A 27,503-nucleotide genomic window follows, 5' to 3' on the forward strand; every position below is an offset into this window, starting at 1 on the left:
TGGAATACTTCAAAACCAAACAAAATTCTTACTCTTTAAATACACAAACTTCTGACTATATAAAGTAGGATGGAGGAATTTTCTGGAACTTATTCTGCCTAAAATGTTTAGTCATAATTGAAGCCTTAATGTTCAAGCACAGAGCACTGCCAAAGATCAGCAAGAGAGAAGAGGCCAAAACTCATGGCCAATATTTGGGTATATCCTCTTAAACTTTGCAATGAATTTGTCAAAATAAATCTGAGTAATTCTGAAATTTAAATTAAATTATCTTTCATAAATGGGAAACACATTTTGACAGAACTGACTGAGACAAACAAAAGGAAAATATGAAGTCATTTAACTGAGATTTTATTTTCTTAATGTTTCTTGGGAAGAGGCAGAAACAGACATACAGAAAGAGAGGAAGGGAGCATTTGCTGAGCACCCAAATGCTGCCAGAAAAACATCAGGTAACATGCATATTGCTTTTCCAGCACAGTCCATGCATAGGTTCCTGGAAGCAGGTCTACTAAGAGTAGTTTTTCAGGAAAACAGGCTCTGTGAGTGCAATAGTGCACTGAGCACTGATTAGCCAAGAAGGAGAGCCAGGGTTGGAATCTACCATCACCAGGTTCACCACTCTACCAAGGCATGGACAGATTCCCTGGAAGGAGAAAAGGAAGGTCCTTGAGGAGCTGCCTCAACCAACCACCCAGGCTTTCCACCTGGGCTGTGACAAGAACTGTGAGGGCTACTAAAGGCAGCTGGAATTTTTGTGAAAAGCGCACTGATCTTGAACGCATGCTCTGCCGATTTATTTACTTTCTGACCAACACGTTGGCTTAGCCTCAGTTTCCTCATCAAGGAAATGGGATGTTCCATTTATTCCATGTATGTTCAAGATACTTTTTTAGCAATGGTGTCATTTCCTACTGCTGCTATAACAAACAACCATGAAATTAGTGGCATAAAACACAAATGTATTATCTTACAGTTCTGGAGGTCAGAAGTCAAACATGAGTCTTGCTGGGCTAGAATCAATAGGGAAGACTTTGTTTACATGACTTTTCCAGTATTTAGAAGCCAACAAGATCCCTGGCTTGTGGCTCTCCCATTCATCTGACCTCCACTTTCATTATCACGTCCCTTCTCTGACTCTGACAGTCCTGCTTCGCTCTTACAAGGATCTTTGTGATGACATTGAACCCACCCAGATAATGCCTGGTACCTTCCCCATCTCAAGATCCTTACCTTCATCACATCTGCAAAGTCCCCTTTTCTATGAAGGTGACATATTCATAGGTTCTGGGGATTAGAATGTGAATACCTTTGGAGGGGGCATGCTTCTGTTTATCAATGCAACTTATACATATAATTTATTTAATTTTACAACATCAATTCTGGGAGTTAGGTTTTATTAAAATTTATTGTAGGCCTATCATTTATTCACTAATTCATTCATTCATTCATTTTGGATTACCTCCATCAACAATGACCATTGTACTGGTTAGCTGGGGATAGATTTTGATGTTGCAGCAGTCTGGAGACACTTTCTATAACTTCTAAGCAATCTCGTATAGTTCTCTGCACATAGTCATTGTTTGATAATTATTTGCTCTTTGGGATGATGATTGTGGTAGTCATTTGACCTGAGTATAAGTCTTCCAGTTCTCTTCTCCTTTCGGGCATCTGGTAAGTTTGCACTTCCACACCTTCTTTGAACTTAAGGTTGGTCATGTGACTTCCTTTGGTCAAAGATATGTAAGCAGAAGTAAAATATGTTACTTCTGAGGGATGTATTAAGAGCCAGAGTGTGGGCCAGGTGCAGTGGCTTACACCTGTAATCCCAGCACTTTGGGAGGCTAAGGCAGGTGGATCACGAGGTCAGGAGTTCGAGACCAGCCTGGCCAAGATGGTGAAACCCTATCTCTACTAAAAATACAAAAGATTAGCTGGGCATGGTGGCGGGTGCCTATAGTCCCAGCTACTTGGGAGGCTGAGGCAGGAGAATCACTTGAATCTGGGAAGTAGGTTACAGTGAGCTGAGATCACATCACTGCACTCCAGCCTGGGCCCCAGAGCAAGACTCTGCCTCAAAAAAAAAAAAAAAAAAAAGAAAAGAAAAAAGAGAAGAGCCAGTGTGTGAAGGTGGAAGCCCACCATTGAGATGGAGCCCCCAGCAACCTGAGTTTATCCACCCAAACCTATCCTGAACATGGTATGCAAGCAAAAAATGAAGTTTCATTATGTTAAGCAACTGAGATCATGGGGTTGTTGCGGCAGCATAACCTATTATATCCTGACTATTGCAGCCTTCATAATCCCTGCTCCTTTCTCGAAGAAGTGAGGCATAAAGACCCAACAGTACCTTGGGCAAACCTTGATTATTAAGAAGATAAACCTTGAAGAAAGCAGAAGGAAGCCCCTTCTATTGTGAACTCTATAGCCCAGTTTTCATATTTCATGTTGAAAATAGTTCCTTAGGGTTGATCTTACTATGTTTCATTTTACAAATGACTAAATCTACATGGGAAGTTATTTAGAAACTTGAAAAAGCCACACAGCTGATAATTAGCCCTGCCAACCCTAAGATCTCAAACTCTCCATGTTGTTTTGTTTCTTGTTTTGTTATTTTATTTTATTTATTTTTGAGACAGTGTCTCACTCTACTGCCTGGGCTGGAGTGCAGTGGCGCGATCTTGGCTCACTGCAACCTCCACCTCCCTGGTTCAAGCGATTCTCATGTCTCAGCCTCCTGAGTAGCTTGGGTTACAGGCGCATGCCACCATACCTGGCTAATTATTTTTTCTATTTTTAGTAGAGATGGGGTTTCACCATGTTGGCCAGGCTGGTCAAACTCCTCACCTCAAATGATATACCTACCTCGTCCTCCCAAAGTGCTAGGATTACAGGTATGAGCCACTGCATCAGACCTGAAACTATCCATGTTAAATGCTCTTTTCAACTACAACCTCCCAGCATTGAGAAATGCAGGGTGATGCAGGAAATACTACATTGAAGCTGTTGTTTGTTACATCTTGCAACCCATGAGCAGAAAGCCGTAAGATGCCTATAGAAACGATGATGGGTCATGTAGAAGGCATTACCTTGTTCTCCTTCATTAATGCCTCTTCCACTTCCTGGCGACTGTATTCTCCAACGTACCATTCATTGTGCTGGATATCCTGCAGTACCGAATCAATAAGAAATATTTTAGGGTTAAAAAGAAGTATGAATTATTGATTAATTTTTTTTTTTTTTGAGATGGAGTTTTGCCCTTGTTACCCAGGCTGGAGTGCAATGGCGCGATCTCGGCTCACCGCAACCTCCGCCTCCTGGGCTCAGGCAATTCTCCTGCCTCAGCCTCCTAAGTAGCTGGGATTACAGGCACGTGCCACCATGCCCAGCTAATTTTTTGCACTTTTAGTAGAGACGGGGTTTCACCATGTTGACCAGGATGGTCTCGATCTCTCGACCTCGTGATCCACCCGCCTCGGCCTCCCAAAGTGCTGGGATTACAGGCTTGAGCCACCGCGCCCGGCCGAATTATTGATTAATTAATTCAAAATTTGCTTTTATTCCACCAGTGCCTAGTCATAGTTTAATCTATAGTAGATATTCAGCACCCAACATTTAGTCTCTGACCTGGAGAAGCCCACAGATGCTTAGGGCAGAGAGACATAGAAAAAGTTACTGTAGCTAGGGAGTTCTGAAGTCTATGAGAATCTGTTGAGAAAGATTCTTCAGCACCACCCTCAGAATAGATAATAAGCCCTCTATCTATCAGTGCTTTCTGAATCTTCAGCAACTGAGGCTTGCTGAGGTGGAAATGTGTATTGTTTGTGAAGCCTGTACTGCCCTCATCACATACAAACAGCAGAGGGGGGAGAAAGAGGTGCAGAAAGAGCTCAGTCTCTGCCACTTCACCAGAGGCACAGGTGGCTGAGCTATGATTTGGGTCCTAGTTTGTCTAGCCTTCTCCCTGTGCCACACTGCTTTATTTTATATCAATATTAAATGATTTGAAATTCTTTTGATTATAAAATCCAGACTAACTGGGAGAAGGAAGGGCAGTCAGGGAGCTGCATCATGGACTTGCAATTCCTTCACAGGGTTCCGAGGATCATAACATGAAATAACCCCCTTGTGAGGCCAGCATCTATAAGGTCCTTCCTTACATAGTAGCATGTTAATCCATCCCTTCAACACTTCTTTGAAGTAGGCATGTCAGGTAGTATTAACCCTGGTTAAGATGGACAGTAAGGGTTCAGAAAGTCAAAACCTGTCACATGGTTGGCAAGAGTTAGGTACGTGACATCACGTCTTTGGTTTCTCATTTATTTGGAGTCTCTGGTCCACTGAAAAATAAACCTGATCCACCCAATACTGAGATTCTGATTCTGTTCACATGAGAACACCCTGATGTGAACAGCATCTGGAAAGGTATGAGCTAGCTCTAAGTCAACCCTGCAGCCTCACTTCCTGACACCCTATTTCAGACATGGGTCTGGCCAGACAAAATGCTTGTACTCTGGACACACACAGCTTCAGGAAAGACCAGAGCTGGCCCTACTGCCTGGAATCTCTCCTTGTCCTCACCTCTGCCTACCCATCTCAGCCATTCTTTTGCATCAAGATTGGGACCAATAGTCACCTCTTTTATTTATTTATTTATTTATTTATTTATTTATTTATTTAGAGATGGAGTTTCGCTCTTGTTGCCTAGGCTGCATTCAATGGCACAGTCTTGGCTCACTGCAACCTCTGCCTCCTAGGTTCAAGCAACTCTCCTGCCCCAGCCTCCCAAGTAGCTGGGATTACAGGCATGTACCACCATGCCCAAGTAATTTTCACCATGTTGGTCAGGCTGTTCTCGGACTCCTGACTTCAGGTGATCCACATGCCTTGGCCTCCCACAGTGCTGGGATTGCAGGTGTGAGCCACAGTGCCCGGCCCAAAAGTCACCTCTTATTTGACCTATTCCCTACCCCCAGGGGAGAGCTGGTGCTGAAAAAGTCCATGTCGGGGCCAGCTCTGCCTCACTCCCCAAAGGCACGTGACAGGCTCTAGAGATGAAGGAAGCCTAGGAACCCCATCTCCCCACTGAAGCCTGAGTTATCTGAGCTCGGAGTGGTCTGCTGATTTCGGATGGATTCTTGGCCAATCCATGGACATGGCAGAGATCAGTCACGGTGCATTTCATCTACTCTGTTTTTATTTATTTGTCCAAGTTGGAGGACGTTTCGAGATTAGACTTGTGTTTCTCCAAGTGTGTTCATGAGGGATGGCTGGTGAGTTTAGCTGGTGCTCAGAAACTGAATTATGTATCTCCGCATCGCTTGGGGGAAGGAAGTCCCCTTCTAATTCTCTTTCTAGCCCCCTGAATAAATCAAAAGGGAATTTTCATTTTGGTTCTAATATGTCTTTAATAGCTCTCTGACATTTCAAATCTCTTCTTTAACAGAAGAAGAGCAATCCTTATGGTGACAGCGTGAGCAGGTAACAGCATCCTGCTACAATTTAATAGCTTGTTTTGTTTGCATTGCAATTGCTTTTTTTAAAAGTAAGCAAAAATATCGTAAACCAAAAATAAAATTCTAAGGCTGCCCCAACCATCGGAATGGACTTCCTCCTCTAACAAGGCATTGTTAAAATTTAACCTGCTAGGCTAGTTTCGGTCATGTCGGGAAGTAGGGGTCAAACATGCCTCATTATACCTCTCCAGCAGTAACATCAACACAGACTTTAAGTCTGATAACAAGCATTTACAATCTCTTCTCTCTGAAGCCTGCTACCAGAAGGCTTCTTCTGTACAATAAGAACTTCGGTCTCCACAATCCCTTAACTGATAATTAGCCCTCTATCTGTCAGTGATATTCCCTTTCTATTGATCCCGGGTCTTCAGCTAAACTCAAGCAATTGTTACCCAGAAAATTTTGAAATTTACCTATAACCTAGAAGGCCCCACTTCGAGCTGTCCCACCTTTCTGGACTGTAACAGTGTATTTATTAAACATAATCCCAGCACTTTGGGAGGTCGAGGCAGGCGGATCACCTGAGGTCAGGACTTTGAGACCAGCCTAGCCAATATGGAGAAACCCTGTCTCTACTAAAAATACAAAAATTAGCTGGGCATGGTGGGGTGCTCTCGTAATCCCAGCTACTAGGGAGGCTGAGGCAAGAGAATCACTTGAACCCGGTAGGCAGAGGTTGCAGTGAGCTGAGATCGCACCACTGCACTCCAGCCTGGGCAAAAAGAGCAAAACTCCATCTCAAAAAAAAAAAAAATGTATTTGATTGAAGTCTCCTATGTTCCTAAAAAGTACAAAACCAAACTGCACCCTGACCACCTTGGGCACACATTCTCAGGATCTCAGCATCTCTGGAGGGCTGTGTCACGGGCCATGGTCACTCATATTTGGCTCAGAATATATCTCTTCAAATATTTTCCAGAAATTGACTCTTTTCGTCAACAATGTAATAAGATTTACCATTTCAACCATTTTTAGGTGTATCAGTCAATGGCATTAATTACATTCACACTGCTTTGCAGCCATTGCTACTATCCAAGTCCAAAAGCTTTTAATGACTCTAAACTGGAATGCTGTATCCATTAAACAGTAACTCTCCATTACTTCCACCTCCTTCCTCAGAGCCCAGGTTAACCATTCTATCTTCTGTCTCTATGAATTTGCCTATTCTAGGTACCTCGTATAAGTGGAATCACATATTTGTCTTGCATGTCTGACTTATTTCACTTAGCTTAATGTTTTCAAGCTTCTTGCATATTGTATTACACGTTAGCATTTTATTTCTTGTTAGAGCTAAATACTGTTTCATTGTGTGTGTATACCATTTTGTTTATCCATTCATCTGTTAATGGACATATAGGTTCTTTCCATCTGTTGTCTATTGTAAATAATGTTATGAACATGGGTGTACAAATATATGAGCGTCTGCTTTTAATTCTTTTGGGCATACACTAAGGAATGGAATTACTTTTAAAGTGACTTTTTACGATATACATTACTGGTTTTTTTAAAAAAAAAAACTAACCAGAGTAGTGATATAAAGTGAAAACAGGTCAACTTAAAGAGTATTAAGTAAATGTTTTTATTGATGGTGCATAGATATGGCACAAATCATAAAAGTATTTTCAAATAGCTGAAATCAGGGAAATCCTGATGTGGTCCAAGCCTGTGTCATGCCTATGAGGAATCTGGGATCTGGGAGGGAGTGTGATCTTGTGTAGATCTCTAGTTAGAACCAAGAGATCCCCATGTTTATGAAGAAGATAACAGAGCAAAAGGAAGTCGAGTGCATAACAAGGGGCAATAAATAAAGGATGTGTAATTTTTTTTCTGTGTGTGATGAAGTCTAGCTCTCTTGCCCAGGTGGGAGTACAGTAGAATGACCTCTCTCAGTTCACTGCAACTTCTGCCTCCCGGGTTCCAGTGATTCTCCTGCTTCAGCCTCCCAAGTAGCTGGGATTCAGGCACCTGCCACCATGCCTGGCTAATTTTTGTATTTTTAGTAGAGACAGGGTTTCACCATGTTGGTCAGGTTGGTTTTGAACTCCTGACCTTAGGTGATCCACCTGCCTCAACCTCCCAAAGTGCTGGGATTACAGGTGTGAGTCACTGTCCCTGGCCAGAATGTGAAACTATTTTTCAGGGTCGAATTTAAGATTATGAGACCCCTTTTAGAATTAGGTAGAAATTGATATGAATATAAGGACAACAACAGAGCTTTAGGATACTGTAGGAATTTACCAGTGATATCCTCTACACTCTGCTTCTGCATAGAAACCTTCAAAAGCTCTGTAGCAGGACAGTGAGTAATAGCAGGGTATGGGATGGATACCTGGAAAAGGCACATCCTCTGGGGCTTTACAGTGAAAGACTTTAATAAGTAACATCCCAAGGTGATGGGATAAAAGCGTACAAGATACAGTGAAAGCTTTATCCCCCCATCACAGGATAATAAGTGAAAAATGGTCCAAAAATAACCAATTGTAGGGAAGGAGCATATTTTAGAAAGACAGCAGAAAATAGATGAAGGACACACAAGAACACATCTGTAAACATTTGCATCTCCACCTTCTTTACATCTCCATTGGGGTGGGGACCATAACCTCTACCACATTGTCTGGCACATGATAACTGCTCAACTAATGGTTGCTGAACTGTTCAACTGAAATGAGTATGTTATACACAAGGTTTTTGCTGGAAAAAAAATTGCAACCTATAAATCCCAGTTAATCCCCCGTAAGATTATTGGACAGCCAGTAAACATAAAACACATGTCTAAATATCTGTATTTTGGGATTAATTTTTTAAAAATATGTTAGAATCTGGAAACATACCAGTCAAAGAATCTGGTGAGAGAGCAATGTAGTATGTCATACAGCAACGTATTTAAAGATATTAAAATACCTTAAAATATTAAAACCCAGTAATATACAGTCAGACAGGAAAAAGTTAAAGTCCAACATAAATCATCTCCTTTTGGGCACTGTTCAGGAAAGCTCTATTTAGATGCCAAGTACATCTGGAAGAACTTGGCAGAGATATGTCTGCTTACCTTTCTATCAGACCTTTCAGGGAAAGGTGGCCTCCGGCTTGTGTATTTATAGGGCGGTACATTTTCATGAGGGATGCAGCTGGCTGGAGACTGGCATCTCTGAGGAGAACAGGACTGCATGCCTCCTCTATGTTCTGGAAAGGTTAAATTCACATTTCAGTGTGATTGTGTGACTGGTGCAGACTGTCCCCCACCTCCAAAAAGGAGCTGGAACCCTTTGCTCCTTCCTATAACTGTGAGGACCTTCTCGGTCTACATCACCATCAGCTCACTCAGTGATGGTAATTCTCTCTGTTTTGTTCTCTGGCTGTAACTTTGCCCTTCCCCCTCTCTTCCCTTAGGGCGCTCAGAGTCATCTTTTAAGAATGTAATTCCAGGCTGGGCATGGTGGCTAACCCTTGTAATCCCAGCACTTTGGGAGGAGGAGATGGGCGGATTACCTGAGGTCAGGAATTCGAGAGCAGCCTGGCCAACATGGTGAAACCCTGTCTCTACTAAAAATACAAAAATTAGCTGGACATGGTAGAGGACTCTTGAGGCTGAGGCAAGAGAGTCACTTGAACCTGGGAGGCAGAGGTTGCTGTGAACCTAGTTCGAGGCACTGCACCGAGAAACACACACACACACACACACACACACACACACACACACACACACACGGAATTCTGACTTTGCCACTCCCCTGGTAAAATTTCTGACATGACTTCCTTTCCACCTGGAAGAAAATATAAGCCTTTTCCTACTGCCTGTAAGGCTCTGAATGAACTGTCTATTCATGTTTCTCGATCCTCATCCTCATTTCTGCCCCAATTGTCTACTCTGTTCTGTATGTAATGAACTCTGTTCATTTTCTTAAACATCAACACTTTGTTCCCTATTTTGGGAACACCATTTTTTTAACTTGAAAGAATAACTTAAAAAAAGAAACATCATATTTTATAACCCAAAAGAATGACTGACACACTATCGTTATTCTGACTTGGATATTTGATGGATATGTTACTAAAAACAAAGTGAGCCTGTCACTTCATGGAAAACAAGGGGCAGTATCTGTTACTGATTATAAAATCAGATTTTGCAAGTGCAACCTGGAATTTGAGGAATCTTGTATCGGCCACTGTTATATATACACTTTTCTGATGTGGTGGGTGGTGCAAATGTGATTTTTAAAATATATTACATAAAGGGCCAGCGTGGTGACTCATGCCTGTAATCCCAGCATGTTGGGAGGCCAAAGCGGGCAGATTACTAGGTCAGGAGTTCGAAACCACCCTGAACAACATGGTGAAACTCCATCTCTACTAAAAACACAAAATTAGCTGGGTATGGTGGTGCATGCCTATAATCCCAGCTACTTGAGAGGCTAAGGCAAGAGAATTGCTTGAACCTGGGAGATAGAGGTTGCAGTGAGCTGAGATCGTGCTACAGCACTCTAGCCTGGGCAACAAGAGCAAAACTCCATCTCAAAAAAAAAAAATACATAATGACATATATCAACAGTGGAAGACCTGTGTATGTCTATTACCCATTATTTTCCAAGTGATCAATGCATGACGCTGCACAATCCTGCCTGCATAAAAGATAAATTCAAGTACAAGATAGACCAAGGGATTTTAAAGTAGCAGAATATCAGAAGTTCATTGATAGGGCTTTGATTTCACATGGCAGCTAAGCTTTAAGATACTTCCACTTGTCAAATGTTAATGTGGTATTTTCTCTATCCTCAATCAAAATAACTTATTTTCATTGCATGTCTTTCCAGTCAATAATAATAAAAAATATATTTTTTTGAAATTTAGACCACAAACATGAAGTATAAGAAGGAATACCAAGCAAAACATCTGTAAATGTATTGGTAATTTTAAGCAAGGAGTAACTATTAAAAAAAATCATAAAACCTTGAGGATATACAAACATTATGTAAGTAAGATACTAGGCAAAAATAACATATGAAATGCAAAAGATGTAATCAGAATGAATACAGAATTATAAGCTTTTTAGTTGTAGTTCATTCTAAAAAACATAACCAAAGTTACGGTCATGGTTATCATATGAACAAGAACTTTGAAAGGATGGGGTTTTTTTGAGATGAAATATTAATTAAACATTAGCACATACATGCCATTTTCTGTAACATTTAGATTATATAGGCACTTATTCTGCTTCTGGTAATCAAAAAGCCAAATTTATCTACAAATTTACTAAGAAGAACAGTACTTCTGATACACTGACAATTTTATTCTAATGAGAGCAAGGATTGTACCTTTTTTTTTCCTCTGAAATGAAGTTTTGCGCTTTACTTTTTTTTTTTTTTTTTTTTTTGGGATGGAGTCTTGCTCTGTCACCAGGCTAGAGTGCAGTGGTGTGATCTCGGCTCACTGCAACCTCTGCCTCCCGGGTTCAAGCAATTTTCCTGCCTCAGCCTCCTGAGGACCTGGGACAACAGGTGTGTGCCACCATGCCCAACTAATTTTTGTATTTTTTAGAGAGACGGAATTTCACCGTGTTGGCCAGGATGGTCTCGATCTCTTGACCTCGTAATCCGCCTGCCTCAGCCTCCCAGAGTGTTGGGATTACAGGCATGAGCCACTGCTCAAGGCTGAGTTTTGTTCTTGTTGCCCCGGCTGGAGTGCAGTGGCACAATCTTGGCTCACTGCAACCTCTTCTTCCCAGGTTCAAGCAATTCTCCTGCCTCAGCCTCCCAAGTAGCTAGAATTACAGACGCCTGCCACCACACCCAGCTAATTTTTGTATTTTTAGTAGAGTCAGTGTTTCCCAATGTTGGCCAGGTTGGTCTTGAACTCCTATCCTCAGATTATCTGCCCACCTCGACCTTCCAAAGTGCTGAGATTATAGGCATGAGCCACCACGCCTGGCCAGGATTGTAGCTTTTAATGTTGGGCCTAAGGATTTTTGTTATGAGGGCTTATTTATATCAAAATATTTGTTGCAGAAACCTGTTCGATCACTTAAAGTTTAAATTACCTTAATTGTGGTTAATTTCACCCACAAATTTCTATTTTTAAAGGTGGGAATAAAACTAGAGCCATTCCTAGTTTTAAAATGTTACTTTATAGATAAAAAAGTTTAACTTTCAAACACAGTGAAGAATTCACACCTTCAGCATTCTGAGTTTTTATGTATTGTTTGAAAAGAAAATATGAATTTCAGACTGTTAAAATTTTAGCATGCCATTATTAAAAAATATTTAGGGTAACCGAAAGAAGACTAATAGTGGAATGTATAACTTCTAAGAAAAAGAAAGAAAGGAATATAAAGGAGAGATGAACCCAGTATACGGCAGGACAAAAAAAAAAAAAAAACAACAAAAAAACTCGGCCGGGCACAGTGGCTCAAGCCTGTAATTCCAGCACTTTGGGAGGCCGAGGCGGGTGGATCACGAGGTCAAGAGATCGAGACCATCCTGGTCAACATAGTGAAACCCCGTCTCTAATAAAAATACAAAAAATTAGCTGGGCATGCTGGCGCGTACCTGTAATCCCAGCTACTCAGGAGGCTGAGGCAGGAGAATTGCCTGAACCCAGGAGGCGGAGGTTGCGGTGAGCCGAGATTGCGCCATTGCACTCCAGCCTGAGTAACAAGAGCAAAAACTCCGTCTCAAAAAAAAAAAAAAAAAAAAAAAAAAAAAAAAAAAAAAAACTCAATGCACAGCAGTACAGATAGAAGGCATAACACAATAGAAAAACAGACCCGAAATATGAGTAATCACAATAAATATCAAAGGTGCAAAATTAGCATTTGAAAATCAGATACAGATTGATTTAAAAATTCCAGTTAGGTGCTAATTGTACTTCTAACATACAATGACACAGAGAGTAAAAGGATGGAGACCTGTGTACCAGGTAGATCCTAACCAAGAGAAAGACAACAGAGTTATGCTAATATACAATAAAATTGACTTGAGACTTATTTAAATGGCCATAATTAACTTTTCAACATGGATTGAAAAAATAGGAACATACCGAAGAGAAAATAATCATTTTCGGTATTTCCTAGCACTTAGATGGTGTTGCATACCTAATAATGTTCAGTGATTATGAATTTGTCATGATATTATGGCAACTGATTGATTCTTTTTTAACCTTCAGTGCCTTGCTTGGATATTTTAAAAGTCCTACTTTAAAAAGAGAATTTGGAAACAGCTATGCATTTGTAGTTTGTTCAGAGAATGACTTAAAACCGAACAAAGAAACAGAAACAAGTTTGTCAGGTAATTTTTCCCTGAAAGCCTGGTTGGATCTTTGTTGAAAGAATGAATGAAATTCTGACTATGTAACTGGCTGTAAGTATTTAGTAGATTTTGTTTTAAAGTAATCGAAGCTGTTAATATTTGGAAATTTTATTCTTAAATAAAACATTACATTTAAGTTTTTAACCCCAGGAAATAGGACTCTCCTAACATGGAGAATGGAAGGTCACAGAAATGAAGCCACAAGCTAAGGGGAGGAACAGTGGGAACAGCACAGTGCAGGCGCACAATAAATTTGAGGGAGAGTAGCCTAATAACAAAGGCATGGGTTGAAAAACCACACTGATATCAGTAATCGCTAATATTTAAAATTCTTATGTGTTATAGATTAAGCTCTTAGCACAATGTCTGATCATAGAATCACTCATCAAGGCTAGCTGTGAGTGTTGCTTATATTACTAGGGAAGCACAGTTCTAGACTTCCCTGTTGTAACTTATAATAAAGCATTTTATTTTAAGCAGGTGGTCCATATTTATTAGAAAAATTTAACTACCCTTATATGTGATTTAAAAAAATAATTTTATAAGAAAAAGAGCCATCCATTTTAAAGCAAAAATAAAGCGTTAGTGAACAAAAACTAAAAATAGAAAAAGAAAAGAAAACAGATGATCTACAATCCCAGACTTAGAAAATAACGTTGTTGCTACTTTGGAATCTAACCACAACTGGAGCCTCTTCCAACACGTCAAATATCTTTTTCTGTCCTGAGATCCACTTTCTTGGGATCCTAATAGTTTAACTTGAATTAATTGACGAAAGAAATGGAGGCAAATCTGTTTATCAGGCTGTAACTGAACAAGAAGAACTGAACTTTCCCAAAATTATTTTCTCATTTGTAAAATAAGTATAATAACATGTAAAACTACAGAGGTGTAAATTTTACTCTGCTATATGAATGCCCATACCTGGCGCACTAGAGAGCCCATTAGACCGATAATTCTGGGAGTGTAGACTGTGCTGTTTTCTGCCCACTTAACATCACCCAATACTGGTGATTCAGGAATGAATTTGTACCCAGTAGAATGAGTATGGGTCCTGCAGCTGATGGAGGAACATCGCACGGGTGCTTAAGCACTGGTTAAAAGAAACTTGGGTGGTCTCCACCGTGCATTCTTGGGACCCAGCCCAAGTTTCGGTACAAACCATGTTCTTGGAGGATGTCTGTTTACTAAAACAGGAATTAGTGAAGACTCGAACATTTCCCCCATCTATCCCAGGCTTCTTTCAGTAACCTGTTTCCTCTGAGATAAGGTGAGGCGAGCTGAGAGCAACCTAAGCAACCCCAGTGCAAATGATCTACTTACAGCCCTGGGACACTTGACCTGACTCATGTCTGTGAAGGCCATTTCCATCACTCCATTCCATTATTCAATTGCTCTTTATTTTTCATTTGTGCATGATTTGATTTGATTTGATCTGATTTTTGAGACAGAGTCTCACTCTGTCACCCAGGCTGGAGTTTGGCTCACTGCAACCTCCACCTCCCAGGTTCAAGCAATTCTCCTGCTTCAGCCTTCCGAGTAGCTGGGATTACAGGCACGCATCACCACGCCTGGCTTATTTTTGTATTTTTAGCAGAGACGGGGTTTCTCCTGTGTTGGCCAGGCTGGTCTCTAACTCCCTATTGCAGGTGATCCTCCCGCCTCAGCCTCCCAATGTTCTGGGATTACAGGCGGGAGCCACCACGCCTGGCCAATTTTATATTTCAAGTTAAGATTCTGGATTCCCCTCTAGGCTATGATTCTGCTTCCCCATCCCTGCAACGAAACCTCTATAAGTAATGCCCCTTCTGGGCCTGGTCAGCCCCTGGACTTTCCTCCTGGATGCTCCAAGTATTTTCATCTTCATCTACCTAGATCTGACCTTTAGGACTCCCAATCCTGACATTTGATGACTAGGGATTGAGTCCATCGGGTTTATCTCAGCCCTCCTTGGGCACCTTTTAAATAAGGGAATCCTCTGTTGGGAAACTCTCATTAGCAATGTGTATATGAGAGGAAGTGAATTGATAAACTTGGTTTTCCAGCCTCAGGTCCAGATGGCATATGGAGGAATGATATGAAGGAAGGCATGGTGGAAGCCAGTGAGACAGCCTGTAGGTCCACCCAGGTCAATTGGATGGGAAGAAGAAAAGAGAATGCAGAAAATGAGAAAAGACATTAAAATGTATCAGCTACCTACTATGTGGCAGGCAGAGGGCTGTGTGTGTGTGCACACGCATATATTAATATGAATATATCAGTTAACATTACTACTTGAATTTTATGAAAGGGAAAATGTGAGGCTTAAATAATTAACTTGTTCAAAGTAATCTCAGTATAAGGAGAGAGGTAGAATTAGGAGCAGGATCACTAGAGCCCTCATCCTCTCCACATTACCTTGTGGGCTTTGCTTCCCCCAGGCCTAAACTTCTCCAGGCCTCCAGGCCCCTTTTTTTTTTTTTTTTTTTTTTTTTTTCCTGTGCACAACGAAGAGATTCCAGTGCCAGATCTCAACAGAGTCTTCATGGCACGTAGAGTGAAAAAAAAAGGAAAGACAAATGAATATGATGGATCTAGTTTGTGCAAAATAATTAATAGTATCAACACCCACCACAGTCATATAACTCTGTATTTATATGCCGCTTCAGACATCACCACAGATGGGATATCCTTTTGATTTTTACTTTACAAACAGTAAGAGGTGTCAGTTTTATTTTCTTCATTTCAAAATTTTTCTTGAGACGAGTTTGTTTTGTACCCAATGGATTGGGAAAAATTAAAAGTTTGTCAAAAACAATTGTTGGAGAGTGTGGGGAACAATGGGGACTCACACTGTTGGTGAGACTAATTAATGTCTACTTTGGAAAACACATCTAGGGCAGTTGAAGAGATGCATATCCTAAGACGGAGCCATTTCAGTCTTATGAAGGAAAATAATCACATTGTATACATGGAAGACATCTATACTAATGTTCATAGCACAATAAGATTCACAAGAGGAAAAACTAGAAACTGCCTAAGTAGCCATATTTAATCATGGATCAAAACTATGTCATAGTAACACAGTGGAAATGAGCTAATTACATCTGTACACATCAGCTCAGTGACTCTGGGGTTCACAACGGTTAAGTCACAGTGCAGCAATATCACAGTATCATGACTCACCTGTTTATTTTATAATTCTTAAAGTGCTCTTACCTCTGTTTTGCACATTGTGGTTGCTTGTTATGAATGAAGAACTGTAAGAAAATATGTTAGAATTCAAAGAATGTTAGTATTTCCCTTGGTGGTAACATTCCACGCAGAGGCAGGGTCAATGATAATAGCCTGAAGTCACATTTATAAGGCACTTTATATTTTACTGGATATGCTAGAAGAATCATTTATTTTGAAACGCACTAGGAGGCATGTTCTCCTCCTTTCTGAAGCTGGCAATATTAGACATGGAACAAATTGACCATATAAGTTCTCATGTGTTTTCAGTGAGCACATATCATTATTCTTTACTTTTTGAAGCCATGAGTTTAAACTTGCTTTGTAGCTACAGTCACTATGGAAAACAATATTTTGCTGGTTGGAGCTTATAGTCAATAGAAACTATTTACTAATTGCAAGGCAACTGTAGAGTGGAAGAAGAATATAGAAATTATTGTATTCCTTCTAAAAATATGAGCTAAGAAAATTCAATGATTATAAGAAACCCCCAAAGAAAAAGAGATTATAAAACTTTAAGTCAAATAAAATAACAATAAGGATTTCTAAATACAAAAATGATACTACCAAGACTGTTCATCAGTGGCTTTTCTTAGCAGTCTACTTAATATTTAGCTGTAATTTTCTGGTTCATTTTGTATAGTGGTCAGCATCAATATAAGCTCCAGGTGCTACTACAGTTAAATCTGATTACATGAGAGATGCTCTATTTCAAGGACTGTGCTATTGACTAAAGCCTCTGGGTTAATTAAATGAAACCTGATCCATTTCTAGCGCCAATGAAATCAACTGAGCATATATCTGGTTTATGTTATCACCATAAAAGCCTGGGGTCATGTGTTTTGTTTTGTAGATAAAAACACCAGCAGTTCATCCATCCATCACACTACTCTGTCATTGCCCGCCAGACTTCTACTGAAATTCAAGATTTGACTCTGTTAAAACCAGAATCCTTTTACTAGCAGGAAGTGTCCAATTTTGTTAAATGTGTGGGGGAAAGTAGGAAATAGCAAAATTTTTCTGCTCTAACAGTTGAGGATTTTTAGAAAATGTTGAAAGAACAGAAATATCCTCTGAGGATATCCCAGAAGTGCATAGTTGATAGGAATATGAGGGGGAAAAAAAAGAGCAAAATAATTAAAAATTTAAAAAATGATGACTCTTTCATTTAACAAACATGTTGGACACTTACTAGGCATGGTGTGGTATGTTCTGGGGAACAGACGATGAAGAATATATGGCCTCTGCCTGAATGAAGCTTAGTTTATGAAAGAAACACATTCTTGTACCATAATTATAATGTATAATAAATGTTATGGTAAAGGTGTGCATCGCATAAGTTTTTGTGGTAGTAAAAGGTCATGTAAACGAGACAAAATTGCTTTTGTTCTCAGGAAAGGCTTTGTGGGAGAAAGGACTAACCGAGCGGACCCCTGTGTGAACAGGAGTGAGAGAGTATTCCAGGCAGGTGGAGCAGCACAGCAAAAGCCCAGAGGCAAGGAGGCATGGCCTTTGATGCAAGAGACCAGAAAGCAGTTTCTTCTAGATGAAAGGTCGGGTGATAACAGCATCACTGGAAGGCTAGTGCAATAGTCCAGGCTAAAGTTGATGGTGGCTGCACCATGCAAGGAGCTAGGCAGGTGGGGAAGAAATAGACACATTCAACACACGTTTTAGAGATATAATTTTGGGAGTTGAAAATGGATGGGATAGGAGGAGTGAAGATGGGAAAGAGAGCTTACTGAGTGTACTGGGATGAAAACTCTTTGCAGAAGGATATTACGAGTTTGGGAATGAAAGCAGAAATGAAGAGTTTGATTTTCACCATTATGAGTTTGTGCTGCCTGGGACTTAGCTAAGGAAAAGTGCTCGCGGGGTCATTAGATACACAGGTCTGGAGCTAAGAGAGGTGGTTTGCAGAAAATAGGGATTTGGGAATTATCAACACAGGGTTGACGTTTGATGCCGGGGATGAATGTGGTTACACAGGCCTTAGTGATAGTAAAGTGGACCTCGGATGAACTCTGAGGAATACCAACATTTAGTCAGTTTGGGAAAAAGTCCAAGACGAGGAATTAGAAGAAGCAGCCAGTTAAGAGAGGAGGAAAAATCAAGAGTCTTTATTCAACAAATTAAACAAACAAACAAAAGAAGTGAAACCACATCAAATAACTGCTACAACTTGAGAACTTGTTATTTTTCCACTATACAATACTGTGTATATTTTTTCCTTTTAGAAAATTACATTAAAAAAGGGGGCCAGGCATGGTGGCTCATATCTGTAATCCCAGCACTTTGGGAGTCCAAGGTGGGTGAATCGCTTGAACCCAGGAGTTCCAGACCAGCCTGGGCAACATGGTGAGACCCCATCTCTACAAAAAATACAAAAATTAGCTGGGCATGGTGGTGTGTGCCTGTAGTCCCAGTTACTCTGAGGGCTGAAGTGGAAGGATCTCTTGAGCCTGGGAGGTCAAAGCTGCATTGAGCTGTGACTGTGCCCCTGCAAGACAGAATAAAACCCTGTCTCAAAAAAGAAGAAGAAAGAAGAAGAAAAAGGAGAAAGAAAGAAAGATAGAAAAAGAAAGAAGGAGGAGGAGAAGAAGAAGAATTAGAAGAAGAGGAAGAAGAAAGAGTATTATAGTTTTGTATTTAAGCTTTTCGGAACTTAAATACCAGACAACCCCCAAGGCACAGTGAAGCTACATGTCCCAGTACCCATAGGCCAAGAAATGAGAACAAAGTTACTGAAGGTGCCAGATGGGACCAGGGAAGAAAGTGAAGGAGGGGGAAGGAATAGGATATGGTGATCTGTGATCATGCCCCCCGATATACAGGGCCTGGCAATAGGAATGACAGCTAATGTTCACTGGGCTTTTACAACATGCCTGACTCTGCCCTAAGTGTCTCATGTAAGATAGTGAGGTCGCCCAAGTCACATGGTTCACTGCTGATGGAAGTCAGGCAGCCTGACTTCAGTGCTGTTCTTCATTCTGTTTCACCACAAACATAGTACATTCCCAGTAAATACTTACTGAATAGATCAAAGGCAGCCTTTTAGCCATGGGCAGTCACCAGGGCTAGTCAGGATTTATGGGCTGCATGTTTACAATCAAGTCCTTATGGGCAGCACTGGCTACTGAACAATGCTTGGGCTTTGAGGCTGGGCTTGGCTTCAGTGGTAAAGGGCTCAGTATTTCTCGGCTTCATGTTTTTCATCTGAAGAATGGATACAAATTATCTCCTGGATTCATTAAGCTTTAAGCTGGGATTCCATGGAGGAATAGGAGTTTTCCAAGTAGGGAGAGGGTGGAGAGTAGGGAGAGGGTGGATGGGGCAGGTGCTACCGGCAGGGGCATGGTGTACACCAGTGCCATGCATAAAGTGGCATTGTGGTTGTTGGAAGGCATCTGATGAGGCTGCAGTGCTGAGAGGGCGGGGAGAGTGGCTTGAACTGAGGTCAGAGCCACTGGCCAGAGTGAGACCATGAGGGCCTTACAGCACTAATACTGGAGGCCCTGGATTTTGTTTTAGGGCAGTCACTACCAATTTAGTGACTTTGGGCAATGAATTACCTGCCTGAGCCTTGGTTTCTTTACCTTTTCAGTTGGGTTGACAGTTGTCACAGTAAGTAGAGCAGGCAAGTATCTAATCTGATGATGGCATTTTCAACCACACTTGGTCATCTATCCATAAATTGCTGTTTAGAAGTAACTGTGAGCTTTGGTGTGGTCATCAACCCAGAATAGTTTGAAACAACAAACTTTTCCTCCCAGGCTGACTAGCATCCTTTCCAGTTAATCCTATCTGATTAATATTTAATTCTTAGAATGTTCCAAACTTCTATAACAATCAGTCATTTATAAATTTCAGAGAGAACAACATTATTTAAAATCAGTAACAGCTATGATTCACGAGTTTCTCTTGAGCCTCTTTATTGGGCTTCAGAAAAAAGACTTCTGTTTCTCAGAAAGTCTTAGTGATCCATTTATCTGAGACAGCACATGGCCTGACCCCCAGCCTCAGACCTGAAAAGGGATTCCTGGCTCCTTACCTGCTAATGGCAAGTGGAATCTCTTGAGTGTTTTTGTTTTGCAACAGATGAGTTGATTCAGGCTTCCTCTGGTTATGAGGAACTATATAAAACAGTGACATAATTTGGTCAGATTGCAAAATAAGAATAATTGAGAACCATTAGAAGCCCCCTGGAACTACTATAATTTTCTCCATGTAATCTCTGATTATTAGGAGGGGGCTCTTGATGGTCAGTGGAAACTATAACTCACGTATTCTACAACTCTTCTGGCTCCTGAGTGTGACTTTTTCTGAGGTTATAAAAATTGCTTTGAATATTTACAAGCTAGAACACATCACTGAACCTCCCAGAAAGACAGAATATTTCATTGGAAGGTATTTAGGGATTATTCTGGACCCATGATTTAAAAAGATTTTTAGTTTCAGTCTCATTCATTAATTAATTTATAGCATTTGACAGATGTTTACTGAATAGCTGCTATGGGACAAGTACTCAGCCAGAGCCTGGGAATACAGTGGAGAAAAAGACAGACCTGGTTCCTACATGCTAATGAAACGAAACAGAAAATAAGCATGCAAGTAGGTCAAAAAGAACATTTCTACTAGGCAGTACAAGTGATATAAAGGAAATAAAGTACTACTTTGGAATATGGCGTGACTATATGTATGGCTAGAAAGACCCTTCTGAGAGATGGCATTTCAGCTGAGATATTCACAAGAAGAAAGTTAAACAAAAGGACTGTTCTGGATGATGGAGGAGATTGGGGTGCCCAACTGGTCATGGCACTTGTATTCTCATGTTCTCCTGTGACAGGGCAGGTGAGCTCCTAGGGTTCTAATGTAGACCAGCAGTTCCTACCTGGTTCCAACCAGGGATACAGTTTCTCAACTTTTTCCTTCCTCAGTCATCAAATTTTTAAAAGTTCTGCCAACCATACAATCTCAAGTTATTTAGTAATTACATATGCAATTGATGTTACTGCTTTTTATTTTCTTTTCATTACAGAGAGATTTAACCAGCCATCCAGAATTGCCAAGGGCATATCATAATACTACGATATAAAATCTTATAAAACACTCTTCCAGTTGTGATCATAAGTAATAAAGCTAAGGATGCACACGGGCACTGGCATATTTTAATTGTGATTGTTGCTCTGTACTCTGCCCAAGGTGCATCACAAACTGGACACCTTTGATTGAAGGACTGTGATTACTTGAAATGTGAGTCAGTGACTGGTCCATTAATCATGCATCCCATAAAATCACTTCATGTCATCAACAGCCACCCAGAGTTGCCCCTCTTGAGCTGAACAATGCCACATTGTTGTGTTAATAATCATTGTTGTGTCGTCTGTTGAAACAATACCTGAACTACCTGAATATTTTAGTTAGGATGTTGAGCTTTGTTGTGGGAAAGGGCATGGTTTCAGTTAGGTCTGTGAATTATTTAGGCTTGCCAACAAACTCCTACTCCTCCATTAGGGACCCATGAGGAATCCATAAACCCAAGTTAGGCCTCTCTTCAAGTTTAGCTTTGTCAACATATAGAGAAGAGCAGACCTGAGACTCACAGAGAAAAAGCTACTTGAGCAAAACCACACAGTGAATTGATGGCAAGCCTCTGAAATCCTAACCTAATGTTGCTCTGTCGAACTATGCTGCCTCTTGCAAACTCTTTGGTCTGTGATGCAGGCCCTTTGGCTCTGGACATAATTCATCATTCTAGAGGAATGGAGAACAGGATTTCAAAGGTGAATATGAAAATACTTCCTGCTTAGCATCCTGCCATTTAGGATATGAGTGATCCTTGGATTGCATACTTGCACAGCAACACCAACACTGTAGAGGTATGTGCATGTGTGTACTTGTATGTGTGTGTACATTAAAGAGACGTGTGTGTGCATGGCTAACATCAGAGGCAGAGATACCAAGAGCTTCTTTGGAGCAGCGGACCAGCTATGTCTTTCCAAAGTGGTAGAGGGTGACAGTAGAATGCATTTTGGTAGGTAGCCTATGGCTAAAGAAAGATGTGTGGCCTACCCTGGATTTAAATCACCTGTTTAGACTAGAGGACTCTGAGGATCATGTCATCATGCACACACATGCCTCCCCATCCCAGACTTCCAAACAGTCAATCCTCTTCAATAACCATGAACACCATAGATCTAGAAACAGAATCCACTCTAACAGTATTAGGGTAAGAAAACAAATGTAAACAATTCACCTTTTTCTGCTTCAAGGACCTGTATTGAATTAAAAACAAATGTTTACTGACATTGATGATAGAGAATTTAATATAATAACCTGTGTGTTTTAGAACTTTTGGTTGCTAGAATTTTGGTAAAATTTTTGTTAGCATAATTTATATTCTTAAAAAAAGCTAAATTCCTCAGAAAACTAAACAAAAATCAAACATTTTTAATCTTTGTGTGAAGGAACAGACAAGTCCACAGTCTGCTGATGGGACTACCTATCATTTTGACTCTTTCTGAAAGCAATTTACCAAAATTATAAAATACTTTAGAACTACTCTTATGCTTATCTCAATAATTCCATTGATGAGACTCTTTCTAAGTCACAACCTGAAATCTGAGCCATGTTCTATGCACAAACACGTTTATTGCATCATTACTTCTACAGAGTTAAATCATTAAAAACAATCTAGATGCCCAGATAAGTGAAAATCGTTAGTTTTGATGCTATACGCACTTACTGGAATATTATAAAGACATGTAAGTATTTTTGTATGCATCCATGTTACATGAAAAGTTTGAAATAAAAACTGGACCCGTGATATATTTTTATGTGGTTATATTTTATAGCTACGTATATTTGCATGCAGAAAAAAATGATTGAAAGTCATATGATAAAATACTAGTAAAGGTTGTGCTTAAGCAATAAGGCTATGGTTAACTTTTTCTTTATACTTGTTCCGAAATTTTTATTTTTTTAAACAAGGCTTGGAAATAGTCACGTTATCCTTTTTAAGTATAGCCATTTATCTTCCTAAACATTTTCTTCCTCTTTCCTTCCTTCCTTCCTTCCTTCCTTACGGTGGTAGAATTCTTGGTCATGCTTCATTATGAAAATCTTCATGCTTATTGGGCTTGTATATTGGGGCCCTACTGTACCCTTGAAGAAGCAAGAAGCATTACAGTAGGTACAGTGTTTGCTGCAGTATTTATTTAACTGCAAATAACTTTATGAAGTCTATATATTGCATCAGTTGAGGAGGACCTCAGGTATCATTTGGATAAGAACTGCTTTAACCAGGGGGATGAAAGAGATCACTGAATGGCCGAGGAGGGTCCAGGAACCTTCTGAAATGAAAAACTAAATTTTTTTCTCTATAAGTATGTGCATATATATTTTTTCTTTTTCTGGGGTGAGAAAGGTTTATTATACCTTCATCACATTTTCAAAGTGGTATGAGGTCCATGAAATGTTAAAGACGGTTGGTTACCGATGAGGTCCCAAGGGGTCATGCCGTTCACCTAGATTCCCGCAGTCATCTGAAGGCTAAACTGACCCTGAGCCCAGCTGTCCTGACTCATATTTGCTTCATTGATAAGAAACTTCTGGCAGCAAATTGCTTAGAGAGGCATTGTATATCTCTTCCGAAGCTAGCCAACAGAGAAGGCTTTTTATTTCAAAGACTTTGGCATTCCCTAGGATTCGGGAAAGAGGACATACATTTCATTATGGACAGAAAATCAAAGAAAATCTATAGGCTAAGTAAAAAGAGTAATGAATCCGTTCTAATGAATGGTTGGAAAGTATCCCTACTGAGTCTCCCCGGGGACTTTGAACCTGGCTGTTCAAAGTGCTCAATCAGAAGCAGCAGTTGCTCTCAGGCTTGTCAAAGGGGAGGGGAAGAAGAGATGCGAAGGCTGAGAAGCCCTCCATCTGGGGGAGCCGTTGTTTTATTTAATTGAGACCAACCAACTTTTTGCCTGAGGGTTCTGAATTTAACATCAAATGTAGTTAGAAAAGTAGAATGAAATCGCTTATTTTTCTTCTGTAACTTTTTTTATTGTTAGGAAATAGTCAAGTTAAATAGCAGTATCTCTCTTATTATCTCTCTCCCTTTCTTTTTCCTTTTTTCCTTTCCTTTCTTCTCCCTCCCTCTTTCCCTTTTCCTTCCTCCTTTTCTTTCTTTCACCCTCTCTGCCCCCTCCTTCCATTCCTTTCTTCCGTATTCTGTTTAGTTATTTTAGTTCAGAGGTATTTCTGTATTTTTTTTAAGGCAGAGAGACATGGCTGTGGGGAAGACACCTAGGCCTTGGGATTGCCAGGACTGGCCCTATCTCCTGCCAGCTATAAAGACTCTGGCCGAGTTTGCCACCTCTCCGGGGCTTCATTTTTCTCTTAGGGCTTTGTGAGTACAAAATGAAACAAGGAGTCTTTCCTTTTTCTGAGTACTATAAAATGCCATGTGAATCTGAGTGGGGGCAGGTAGCACATAAGAGATTCCAGTCCACAAGATAGCATTCAGGCAGGCACTGAGGGCAGGCACAAGCACAGTTTGCCCTGATGGGCTTTTGTCATGAAGAAATGGTCTTGAATCTCAGCCCAAACAAACAATGGGAAATGTCTTGGCAAAAGATAAGGAGCAAGAATGCGTTTTTCCATTAGACCTTCTTGTTCTTTAGACGATATCAACTTCTAGCAGAATGCCAACTAAAGTTGAAAAGAAAACAAACAGTCCTGCACACTTCCTGCCATCTAAGGCTGACTCCCTGTCCCTCAATTCCTTTTTGCTTGTTTGTGATTGGAGGGCCTACCATCCTCTCAGACTGACCAATGGGTTATGATTTGAGGTCATCGTGAGTAGCAGCCAACTACCACTTTAGATACCCAAGCCTGCCTTACAGGAAGAAGGGGGGTGGAGTCCTGGATTCAAGGACCTTGGATGTGTGGGTTTCCCCAGCAGCTGAGCATCACCCAGCCTGCTCCTTCCTGGAGACACTAAGGAAGTACAACCCCTCCCAGAATAGCATGAGCCTGGGGAAGTCCTCAATGGAACCAGGACTGTTCTTCTCATCAAGTAGTTATGTATGTTATCTTTCTTGACATGATTGTTTTGTGGGTTAGGGAGATTAGAGGTAGTAAATGTCTTGTTTGAGTGACAAACTAGAAATGTTAGTTGTTTATTTTAACATTCTCCTAAAACCAACAAATGACAAAGAAAACAAGGAAAGAAATTTACATCTACGATCTAGATGAGAGCATTGGTCAAATACAAAGACAAGAACAAAATTCCTTCGAGTCCAGTGGGAGTGAGTTGAGGCCACTTGTACTGATGGACAGTCTTATCATCAGTCATGGTGACCCCACTATCCTCTTAGTGAACGTCCTCTTTGGGCAGTGAAGGGAGTCAATCCCGTTGGAAGGCTCTACTGTAGCTCTCCCGCACAAGGCTTTCATGCCATGTATTGAGTCTCTACTGGTCGCTGGCCATTTATGCACTTGCTTTGACTTTATCACATCAACTTTGCACAGAAATGTACCCATCCCTATTTCATGCCTCAGGAAACAGAAACTGGAGTGATTGGGAGTGTTTTCTGAAGTTCACCAAACAAGTAGGTGGCACAGCAGGATTTCAACCAGGTCTTGTGCAACGCTGAATCTCACGTCCCTTGTACTTTGCATTCCTGTCTTTCTTATGAAGGAAAAACAGCGAAGTGCAATACGATTTCTAACACTTTATTCCTGTAATTCTAGAGACTGGAAGCGATCAGTAGATACTGTATATCTTCCATGCTGAACTGGGCACCTCGAACCCTGAATGACTGGGGTGGCCAAATAGGATCTTGGTTTAAAATCTGGAGCTAAACTTATTTTACTTTGGCTTTCTCATCTTTAAAATAGAGATACTAACGTGTTTTGAGCATAGCTATTGTGAGAATTAAGTGTAATAAAGTGTCTGAAGCAAATAGAATCTTGCCTATTGCAGACTTTTAATGCTTCAAAATTCCCTTCTTTGCTTCCAAGGATAAAATTGCTACTTACCTCACTTAAGTCCCTTAAGGTTATCTGACTGCAAGAAGAAGAAATACGGTATTACATAAAACACAGTTCATGACGACCGAGATAAAATCATTCTGAGCCTTACAAACCTTTGATTACATTTTCATCGCCAAATTAACAGCCCATAGTCCCGTGTGATGTTTATCACTGTTCCATAAAACTAAAGCCAGGTTATTTTTCTTACAATTTTCTATGGAAAAGACAAAGTTAAGAGCCAAAATAAAACGTGGTAACAGAAAGGTCATGAATAAACTTGCATCTCATTTTAGGAGAAATTAAAAACCATCATCATTTCTCCTGACATTTGATTTCCTACATTAAGTTTCATTAGCACAGTCAGACCCGTTATTAACTTGGTTTTCAAGCTCTTAGTTTTTTACTTTTAGGGAACGTAAAGAGTTTTCAATACGAAGCTGTCAGCTGCAGTGGGATCCCAGGAAGGCAAGTGTAAGAGAAAGAATGCTGATGAAGAGCGGAGACAGGAAAAAGACATGAAATTGAATGGTAGAGAAAAAATTCCAACATGGAATTGAATAATGTGAATTTTGGAGAGGTCTCAGGATAAACTCCAAGATTTTCATTCTATGGGCAAGTCAATTAACTTCTCCAAACCTCATTTTTTAAAAAAATCTGAAAATGGCAGCAAGAGTACTCATAAGTGTTAATGTGAGAATTGCTAGAAATAAAAAGTAACAATGTTGGGGCCTGCTGCAGTGGCTCACACCTGTGATCCCAGCACTTTGGGAGGCCGAGGCAGGCGGATCACTGAGCTCAGGAGTTCGAGACCAGTCTGGCCAACACGGTGAAACCCTCTCTCTACTAAAAATACAAAAATTAGCTGGGTGGTGGCACATGCCTGTAGTCCCAGCTACTTGGGAGGCTGAGGCAGGAGAGTAGCTTGAGCCCTGGAGGTGGAGAGGTTGCTGTGAGCTGAGATTGTCCACTGCACTGCAGCTTGGGTGACAGAGTGAGACGCTGTCTCAATAAATAAATAAATAAATAACAATATTGGGCATTCACTGTGCATTGTTATCAGAACCTGTTCAATGGTGAAGAAACTGTGAAGGGAGTGGAGTGAGGATATACATTCCAACTCCCCAGCTCTGTCAGTGAAAACACCAGATCTGAGGAATATGGGAATATTAAGTGTGCTCATCACAGTTGAAAGCTATTGATCTAGAGTTTTAGGAGTCAAGCTGTGTCAGGTAGGATGATCCCAGAAACATACAGTGCTCAGATGCTAGATCCTGGCCTCAGATCTGCAATAGGCAGCTATACTGAGGTTCCACAGTCTGAGCCTCTTACATCTCACACCCTCCCTCCCCCTTTTCGTTAGAAACCTGAGAAGACAAAGAGATTTGAATAGAGGTAATGAAGTAGAACAAACAGCCAGAGTATTAATTATTTTGGG

General features: G+C 40.5%; 1 protein-coding gene across 6 annotated transcripts in view; it reads right to left on the minus strand.

Moving 5' to 3' along the window:
• The window catches only part of CLNK (cytokine dependent hematopoietic cell linker), a 203,347-nt gene that overhangs the window by 19,264 nt on the left and 156,580 nt on the right, over nucleotides 1-27,503 (minus strand). For all 6 annotated transcript variants that reach the window (XM_074395896.1, XM_003934684.4, XM_074395895.1 and 3 more), the window contains 6 exons: nucleotides 26,075-26,102; nucleotides 22,287-22,305; nucleotides 20,082-20,163; nucleotides 16,016-16,056; nucleotides 8,566-8,699; nucleotides 3,090-3,167 (listed from right to left, as the gene is read on the minus strand). In XM_074395896.1, the coding sequence (XP_074251997.1) occupies nucleotides 3,090-3,167; nucleotides 8,566-8,699; nucleotides 16,016-16,056; nucleotides 20,082-20,163; nucleotides 22,287-22,305; nucleotides 26,075-26,102 (382 nt within the window). The remainder of the gene's footprint in view (nucleotides 1-3,089; nucleotides 3,168-8,565; nucleotides 8,700-16,015; nucleotides 16,057-20,081; nucleotides 20,164-22,286; nucleotides 22,306-26,074; nucleotides 26,103-27,503) is intronic.

This window comes from Saimiri boliviensis, chromosome 3 (genome assembly GCF_048565385.1).
Source record: "Saimiri boliviensis isolate mSaiBol1 chromosome 3, mSaiBol1.pri, whole genome shotgun sequence".
NCBI lineage: Eukaryota > Metazoa > Chordata > Mammalia > Primates > Cebidae > Saimiri > Saimiri boliviensis.